At 31.9% G+C, this 10,046-nt stretch overlaps 1 protein-coding gene across 2 annotated transcripts in view; it reads right to left on the bottom strand.

The window, feature by feature from the left end:
- Positions 1–10,046, bottom strand: part of LOC106470603 (metal tolerance protein 7-like) — a 30,209-nt gene that overhangs the window by 6,201 nt on the left and 13,962 nt on the right. For both annotated transcript variants that reach the window (XM_022399228.1, XM_022399227.1), the window contains 4 exons: positions 8,583–8,739; positions 3,755–3,911; positions 1,928–2,095; positions 1,351–1,473 (listed from right to left, as the gene is read on the bottom strand). In XM_022399228.1, the coding sequence (XP_022254936.1) occupies positions 1,351–1,473; positions 1,928–2,095; positions 3,755–3,911; positions 8,583–8,739 (605 nt within the window). The remainder of the gene's footprint in view (positions 1–1,350; positions 1,474–1,927; positions 2,096–3,754; positions 3,912–8,582; positions 8,740–10,046) is intronic.

Raw genomic sequence — 10,046 nt, 5'->3', positions numbered from 1 at the left:
CAACATCATGAAAATTAAACCTTATATTCAATAAGCAATCCTGAAAAATATTTGGGGGTGCTTAACTTTTTTCCAGGTGTATAGTTCTCTCTCACGTTTAATTATATATTATCTATAACCAATAGAACGCTAAAGTTTTTTCATCTATCAAATCAAGTATTATATTACGTTGTGTTCTGAATAGAGAATTGTTAGTTTCTCTTTTAGTACAAGCTTTGTTCCAAGGGGAAAGATAACGACTAGCTTGGACGAATTTGTAACGGCTCTTATAGCATAGTTGGAAAGCCGAAAATATTGTGATAGTTAGGGAAAAGTGTCTGCTTTTTGCATGTTATTATTTTATTTTTATTGATGCATTATTTAATTAGATAAAAATTATTTTATGCATTACTACCATTGATATAAAAAAGTAGAATTAAGTGTCATTGACAGTCGACTGCAAAAAATTGAAGACAAGGGTAAGTACTATATTTCTTGTTTTTTATGTTTATTTTTTATTTATTATTATAAAAGTAACTAAAATGTAAAAATAGGGATATTTTAGGTTAGTTAAGGTTACGTTAAGTAAAATATATAATAACAGTAATATAATAATTTTTCACGAGGCAAGCACGCAAGCAGTTCTGAGTGGTTCAGTGGCTCGTGGGTAATGTAATTCGATAGCATAACGTGAGCTGCATGTTCTCCAAGTGATTTACAATTCATAATGGAGCGAATAGTAGTTAGACACGGTTCAAAAGGCAATAAAATAATAAAATTTTAGTATAAATAGATGTATACTGTTACGAGTTTAAAGCTACTTAGGATAAACAAATGTAGTTTTATGTTATGTTTGAAGTTATTCTAGAAAGAAAAATAGGGTAATTTAGATATTTTTTGTGGTTACAAGGGCGGTCAAATTGACCAACCTTGTATAGAGTTAGGGTAGAGAAAATAACAGATAAAATATAGTTTAACTGAAAATAAACACTTGAAATCTATTAAGGAAGTTTTAGAGATTATACAAATGAAATTTGAGATGGAGAAAGGTATTTTTCATTTTAACATAAAAATCCCTTTGCACACAGACTATTCAATACAAATACTCGATATATTCACGAACAAATCTTTTTCTTTTGGTTTACTAAAAATACTTCACTAAAATATGATTTTTTGTATGTGAAAGACTTCTAACGTTTACTGAAAGACTGACATATGTCGTGAAGATATACACACTATATTAAAAGTTAGTAGTACTAAATTTACAGACTTTGAACGAGTACAAAGAGGTCACGTGGTCGGTCAAATTGACCGAGCTCGTATTGAGAGAATTAACTAAATTATGGTTGATAATTGTCACAATACACTTACCAACAAAGCCACAAGCTAATGCGACGGAATTTGATAGCACATCGTTACGATGGTCCTGAGATAGGGCTTGAGCACTGACAGTTTTAATTCGAAAGGACACGGCAAACAATAAAGCTTTCATTCCTGCAAGAACATCCAGATTTTTACAACTGAACGTACTCACTAACAAACAGTGTAGTCAGAGTTGCCAAGCTAAATGAAAATCTCATTTGAAGTATATAAAATAGCATGAGCCCAAATATCGTTCATATAATATAATTTAAAGCAAAAAAAAGGAATACGTTCTGTAAACATGCGTTACTAACAAATGCTGTGCACGACAGCAGTGTTTCCTTTAATTTTATAACAAAACAAAATTATCTAGAATTATCTAATTTTTTTTATAGAAATAGGTAATTATTAGGTAAATTTCTATATATAAATATCACAAGAATTCGACTTTGGTTATAGATTATCATCATTCAAATATTATACATTCAGTGGCATTTCTTGCTTTAAAAAATATATTTACAGTAATTTAGAAAATTTGTTTTTTGTCAGTTTATCATAAACAGAGTTTTATTGTTGTGGTTCTGACCAACAGAAAAAGAAAGCGTTATGATGGAAATGAGTCCAAATTCTACATCTCCAGCATGGTCCATATAATATAGAATCTTCTCTACTGATTCCCGGATCATCTGTATCGAAGCAACCGACATCACCACAGACAAAATAATCACGGAAACTGGCACGAGCTTTGTACGACCTAAATGTAAAGAATTAATCTGTAGTTAAATTTATAATCTCAGTTTACAGAGAGATAAAAATCGCTGAGAGCTTTTACACTTCAAGCAACATATATAGGTTGGATAAAGGTTCAAACATTGATGTGTTTAGTCAAGCCCAATTGTTTAATTTTGATATCAAAATAAATATTATATTATAGAAAATGTCTCATCTTATTTCAAAAAAAGATAAATCATTTGGCTTACATTTAAGTTGACCAAAGTTATTTTAGATTTTTTAAGGAAGAAGTTCGTCAACCTGGTAAAGCTTAGTAAATCTGCTTGTTTGAATTTATGCACAAAGCTACACAATGGACTATCTGTTCTCTGCCCACCACGGGTATCTAAACCCGGTTTCTAGCGTTGTAAGTCCGCAGACATACCGCTGTGCCACTGGGGGGCAGTAAATCTGCACTTGTTTCATTTGCTTTAATGTATAAATAAAGTAATACATGAGCTATTAGAATGAAGGGAGAGAGATATTGTCTCAAAACAACCGAGTATAGTATAAAACAAGTCGTTGTCATTAATGATAAATATATCTCAAACAATTCTATATATAAAGGGCTTTTTGTAAAACCATAAATCTACATTTATAAAAAAACAAATACTAAATAATTTTCTTAATTATAAGCGTGATTAATTTTGTCTTTCTAAAAATACATTTTTTTAAATTAAACACATTTGAGGTTTTGAACAAGTTATTAGCATAACAAGTGACGTTAAGATCTGAAAAGAATAGAAGAAGCTGCTAAACATTGTCTGGATATTTCTTTAAAGATGATTTAAAAATAGATTAAATAACATGTTTCATTTTAAACCAAGAAATCTAATAAAGAATCAAGAACTTGTTTGTTTAGCTACGCACTGTTACGTCTCTGTATGTTTGTTTGTTAATTTTTCTACGATACAAGTCCTTTCTTAAATAAAACTTGTTTATTCTTCCTCAAAACAACTTTGCAATACACTTAATTTTCACAGTTACACACACTATAGTTCACAACAATCCACTCACTTTCTACCGCGCTTGACTCAATTGTTCAACAGCAACTATAGTTCCGATCTCTGTATCTGCTATCCTCGGTTCCCGCTGACCGTAACTGCTATCCTTGGTGCCCCACTGTCCCTCTTTCTCTCTGTCTAGCGCACTTATATACGATAATACCGCCTCCTCTAGAATCTTCTAGGCACTCAACACGTGCTACCAACGTCACGCGACCCCGCTGTCGTAACACACTAGCGTTTATCGCGAATCTTCTAGATACCTATTACGTGTTACCAACGTCACGTGACCCCGCTGTCGTAACAGCACAATGAGTTATCGCGGTCCACCCACCACAGGGAATCGAACCTTTCGGGTCAAGAAGAGCAATATAACAGCTCTTAGGTTTTTATTGTTTGTTAATAAGGTTGACATCTAACCTTTTGAAAAAGTGTTAATTTTTTAATCTGCAACGGTTCACTTTAGATATTGAATGTCGATATTCAAATTCTCAGTGAGTCTGAAAATTTAGGTTAAAAAACATGACCAGAATTTGTGACCAAACAGCAATATCGACAATATGCAAAACTCAGCAAAAATCGTATTATATGTGCGGTGTAAACTCAGTAACATTCGGAAAAATTAACTATATACTGACCTTGTGGATATCGATAAATATCTTTATTTTTAGTAGCTCTGTTACTCCACCAGAGTAGTATCCCGGCTGCTAAATCCATTACGCTATCAACAACAGAAGATATCACAGCTAATGATCCTGAAAAAACAGCAGTGGTTGTCTTGGCAATTAGCAATGCCTGAAAAAAAACAAATTAGTACGGCCTAGATAAAATGCTAGAAAAAAATAGGGTAGGTAGGCATATTTTTACACTTTTTTATGTACTCGAAAATAGTGTAGGTAGGCGGGGTATTTTTTTAAATTTAATGCAGATACATAGTTTATGATATAAATGCAATTGTAATGTTACGCCTCCGTTCGTTAGCTAATTTTCCGTAAAAATTCTTTCCAAAGAAACTTTAGCGACACAAGTCCTTTCTTAAATAAAACTGGTTTATTCTTTCTGAATACACCTTTGCAATACACTCAATTTCCACAGTCGTGCTATAACAAACGCTATAATTCACAACAAACGTCTCACGTGCTCGACTTAACAATACGTCTCTCTCTCTCTGTCCGCAGTTCAATTACCCATTGTTCCCGTCGCTTCTTGGCCGGTCTTATATATACAAGACTACCCCATATCTAGTAGACTCCCAACGCTTCACGGACGTTCTAGAAGCGCGTGGCGTGTTACTAGGGTCACGTGACTTCCGCTGTCATAACAGTAATATATCACATTGTACTAGATGCTAAGCACTATTAGAATAGGTATTATTTAGACACATGGTCACTACAGAACTAAAATGTAAAATAGGAACTCTTTAGGTTATTTTATTAGGTAAAATAAATAATAATATAATAATAAAATTACGAAGCAAGCACGCGAGCAGCTCCAAGTGGCTCGTGGGTAATATAATTCGATAGGGTAACGTGAGGCGTACGTTTCCCAAGTGATTTACAACTTGTGATGGCGCTAATAGTAGTTAGACATGGTTCAAAGGGCAATAATATAATAAAATTTAAGTATAAATAGATGTATACTGTTACGTGTTTAAAGCTACTTAGGATAAACCAATGTAATTTCATGTTAAAATATCAAGTCATTCTAGAAAGAAAAAAATGGTAATTTACATATTTTTTGTCGTTAAAAGGTCGGTCAAATTGACCAACCTTGTATAGAATTAGGGTGGAGAAAATAACAGATTAAATAAAGTTTTACTGAAAAATAAAACGTTTGAACTGTATTTAGGAGTTTTAGAGATTACGCAAATGACATTTTTGAGATGAAGAAAAGTATTTTATATGATAGCTTGAAAATCACTTTGCACTGGATTGGTAAACGAAAAGCTCGATACATTCATGGACAAATCTTTAATAAACATATTTCACAAAAAATTAGATTTTTGTATATAAAAGACATGTAATGTTTACTGAAAGTGTGCCAAATTTTGTGAAGATATACATACTATATTAACAAGTAAGTATAACAAGTACAAAGCTGTCACGTGATCGGTCAATTTGATTGAACCCGTGTTGAGAGATGTAATTGGCTGAGAGCGTTGACACACCATACCAACTAAGGAATGAGAAAGGTGATTTCATATGACCTTCACTTTGCACAATATAGTAGCAGACTGGTGCAATACTTTAATGAAAATACAATTAATTGAAGAGTGTTTTTCATTAGGGTCAATCGGGAGATAAATTGTTTTTGTGGGGAAGCATTGAAAATACTTTCAAGTGGGCATTGTTACATAAGGTCGGTTGGAAACAAAACATTTTTTCCTTGACTTAATTGCGATGTGGGCTTATTGTTATTTTCCTTTCAATAAATGGATTAAATTTAGATAATTGACTATTTCTATGCTGCTAAGCTCTGATGTTTGTTCCTTTGGTCTATAAAGGTGCATCCATAATGGACACGAGTGGCACCATTTGGAGGAGTTGGTTACTCAGCTGAAATTCAACCTGCCTCTTTCTTTTTCTCTCGTTGCACAACTAAAATGAAACTTACTAATTAGAAGCAAGCTTAAAACTAGGAACTAATTAAAAATGTGATTATTTATTGTCTTTTGGATTGCTTCCCAATCACATCCGCTGTGAATAGACGCTCTGCATCCAATCGGATCAATATTTTGAATCACAATTGTTGGAGTATTAACCATTTCACCTGAATTTTATTATGATTTATATAAGTTATTAAAGATGTTATAATATTTGTTTTGTATTGGCTCACTTTCACTATACACATGTTATTTTAATTAATGACAACATATAGGGTATTACACATAGTTTTCGTCTTTGTACCAATCACTTATTTCTCATGAAGAGTATTTAAGGTCTATCAACTTGTCTAATTCGGTTAATCAGTCAATATTAATGTCACTATCATGTACTTAAAAATTTAGTTTTTAATGTTTTCATGTTGCCCCATATTACAATGGTAGAGTCCTACTAAAGAATCGTCAATAAAAGCAATAATTGAATATTTTAAATTTCAAATTGTCAATATATATGTATACTGTTCACTGTGGATTGTGTCTGCATATTCTGTTATAACACTCACTGTAAAGAACTGATCAGAACAGAGTGAATGTGATAAGGACATATCATATATTTCTTCCTCCTTTTAGCTGTAAAGAATTTTTTAAATTTTCATTTATTTACTTTTTCTGCAATAAGAAACGAAACACGTGGTCCATGAAAACCTCTGGAGTTGTCTTACTTTATTTGCTTTGTTTCTTTGTTCAACAGTAGATAACATCTTCTCTGCCCGAGAGGATATTGCACATGACACATCTGTGTTGGAAAAATTACTGAATGTAATATCCTTTGCTAACCAACTGGATGATGTTTATATGTTATAGCAAGTGAATTCTGTGAGAGAACAAGGGTCACAAGATGACAGTGACGACTGGAAAAACAAACAAATTTTACATGTTGAATTCAATTTTTTTTTTGTTCGTTTCAACTATGAGTTCTTGAAGTGAAGGTCATATTTTAAGACCATCGTGTTTATTTCTGCAGAGGTTAATCCCAAGAAAGTGAAAACTGTAGGACTAAACAACACCTAGCATATAATCCACTGTGGTCCTTTCTATGTAATACATACCACACGTTTTCTCTTTGTTTATAATAATGATTGGGTTCTTTATCCTATTTTAAAAAGGAAAAAAAACATTACGTTTTCCTAGTCCACCTGTTGATGCAGGTAAACCTAGGGAAACATAGTTTAAAAATGGAAAACAAAATTTTTAAAAACATAAACATTTGTTTTATCAGTGTAATATGGGAGGCGAGCATAACATGGGTTTCTTACCTTCTATAGCAATATAGAATTAGTTTCTAGCATTATCGTATTCTAGCTGCCTCATTATTTGACCTCTAGTAGGTGACGTTTTCTTTTTTTCCTGCATGGATGTTTTAGTAATGTATATAGAACCCGATTAAATTAGTTAACACTGGAATATCCCTTGCTGGGTGACTATTACTTTCATTGAAACTGACAGCCGACCAATGTTGTCAGGAAACATAGGGCACAAGGTGACATCGACCAAAGGACAAAGAAAGCGAGTTAACATTCTATGTACATTCTTAGTTTCTGTTCTCACTAATCAATCTACCTAGATTATCTACGTTTTTGCAATCATTGTGTTTAGTTTGGGGCTTGAAAGTAAAGATGAAAAAAAAGCTAAACACCTGCTAGAAGAGAAACTACTTTTGTAGTGTTGTTTTTGTTTTTGTTTATTAGTGTAATAAAGATTTTTATTCGTCTAACACACTTGGTAGTCTGGTCTTTTTATTTTACTCTTATAGAAAAAGCAAACAGATATTATTCTCACAAAAATACTCTCGATCGTCCTTGACGAATCTATTGTTTTTGCGAGTTCGCTTGTCTGAAACTTGTAGGGAAAATCGGTTTCAGCCATGAATACTACATCCGTAATCAAAACTTTAACTTTCATATTTATAATATAAAATTAATTAAATAAAGATTGTGTTATTTTTGTGAAAATTTTGTCCAGTCTCATTATTCCTCATACACGAGAAAACTCAATCAAGTTTTCAAATTCAGACTACTACACCAATTTTCTGGCCAAATTTGCTGTTATTAGAGGGTATAACTTTTGATAATTGTAGGGAAATCAGTGGAATTAACTGTAGGTTTGATGCTATTTTATTTAGTTAGTTTTGTAAATTTTAATTGATATGTTATTAGAAACCCTATATCTAAAAAAGTCGTGAGCTCATAAACAAATTGGTACAGAAAAGAACTTGGAAAATTAGTTTATACATCATTGGTTATTAAATGGCTAAGTATACTTTTTTATAATATTGAAAAAAACTTACGAAGAAACGACGACAATTAACACTGAACATTTTGATCACCAGAGTTTCTTTTATTCTGACATATTGTTGGAACTACGTACGAAGAAGGCAAAGTTGTTTTCGTCAGAAGTTCCATCACATTCTTGATCCAAATATCTGAAGAATTACCAGAAATAGGTTCGAAATGCTCTTTTATAAGTTGTTTTACATATTCTGATTTGGTAAATCTTCAAACATCTAGGATCAAGAAATGTGATGTGAGTGTTGACGAAAACAACTTTACCATCGTATGTAGTTCGAAAAAGCGAAAAGATATCAGCATAAAAAAGCTCTAGTCATTAAAAAAAATCTTAAATTTGAATTGAACTCGAACTCATCAGCAACAGAACTATGTATAAAAAAATTAAGATAATTCATCCAAGGATTTCATGTTTTTGATAACTATAAAAATAAGATAAACTTTCAACGTGTTTGAAAAACGTTTGAAGTTGTTCGTTTTCTAAGTAAATTCTAGTTTTTAAGAATAAAAGATATTTACCAAATTACAGAGGAATGACAACTTTGATATTATCATATCGTTTCTCCTTTGTTTCGAAAAATCTGCATCATGGTTGTTTGAAAGGTTCGTTCTACTGCTTTGAATATGCAGCTCTTCATACGAAGATATCAGATCGTTCTGGATTTTGTAGTACCGTCTGAAAATTAAGGAACAAAAACCTTATGTCGTGGTTGAATGAGAAGTTACTTGTAGGTGGTGTTTACATTTTATATAATTGATTTCAACACCATCAAATTTGTTTTTTAGTCATCCTAAGAAAAATTGGATAAATTAGTTTTCCCAGATCATACCACGTGAATATGCTGAAATCACACTGATGACTTTAAAGGTAAAACCAGATACACTTATTTAAGAAACATGTGAATCCTCAAGATAGTAAAGTATATTTTATAGTTAAAATATATAAATAATTCTCTTTCTCGTTTTTCTGGACAAGAACAAACTATTGAAGAATTAAAGCATTATCATAAGCCTTTTTGTTTTGGGGTTGTTTATTATTTCTAGCAGTTTTATTTATTTAATTAAAAAATAAATAAAGACGTAGTAAACTGGTTTTAGGATCCATCAGCGTATATTGGTAGTAAAGATGTGAGTAGGAAAAATTGAGAGTCAGCAAAGAGACGCAAGAAAAATGACTTGATCCTACTTCTTGCTCACATTCTTACCTGTTTGGTATACATACATTTACAAAGTCAGACACTAAATCTATTTCATGATTAATTTGACAATAATTAATATGAAATGTTATTACTTACAGGACCAATATATATATATATGCACCATCCCAAACTATAATGAAAACTATCTTCAATCTATTTCGGTTTAAGTTTGTGCGACATGACTTAACCCTACTGTTTCGGTCACTTCTTTGGACTAGATATAACAAAGAAATGTTTTCTTACTGTCAAGAAAACTTGATAACCAATAAGGGACAACATCGTACTTCACAGTGACAAATGAAATACACAATTATATGATCAAATATGTTGTCTAAGACTAAAGCTTTTGGATAAAAAATAACGTTTTCTTAATATTTAAAAAAAACAAGTGTAAAAAAAGCATAACAATTGTTATGGTGTGAACGCCTTTTAGGAGCTGGCGAAGCATGATAAATGAAATAGATTTATCATAAGACATTACGTTAGGCCTATTAAGTTTTTTAATACTACATTCCTAGCTTAGTCCCTTATGAAATTTCAAGAATTAGAAGAGCGTAAAATAATAATATTTGAACCACTCTATATTTGTCATATCCACTGCCGACGACACGTTTCGCTCAATCCAGCTCTATTCAGGCCAACTGGTAGACAACGAACACAGTAGTAGTCGAATACTATTTATATAGGTCATTTGTTACAACAACGACTCTTATGATGTGGACGTTTTTAGAAGCTGGCAAAGCATGATATAATTGATTGTAAAATCATAAATAATATTCAACGT

This window comes from Limulus polyphemus, unplaced genomic scaffold, assembly GCF_000517525.1.
Source record: "Limulus polyphemus unplaced genomic scaffold, Limulus_polyphemus-2.1.2 Scaffold4112, whole genome shotgun sequence".
NCBI classification, from domain to species: Eukaryota; Metazoa; Arthropoda; class Merostomata; order Xiphosura; family Limulidae; genus Limulus; species Limulus polyphemus.
Note: the sequence above shows the minus strand (reverse complement) of the source record. Positions and strands in the feature narration are given on the sequence as shown.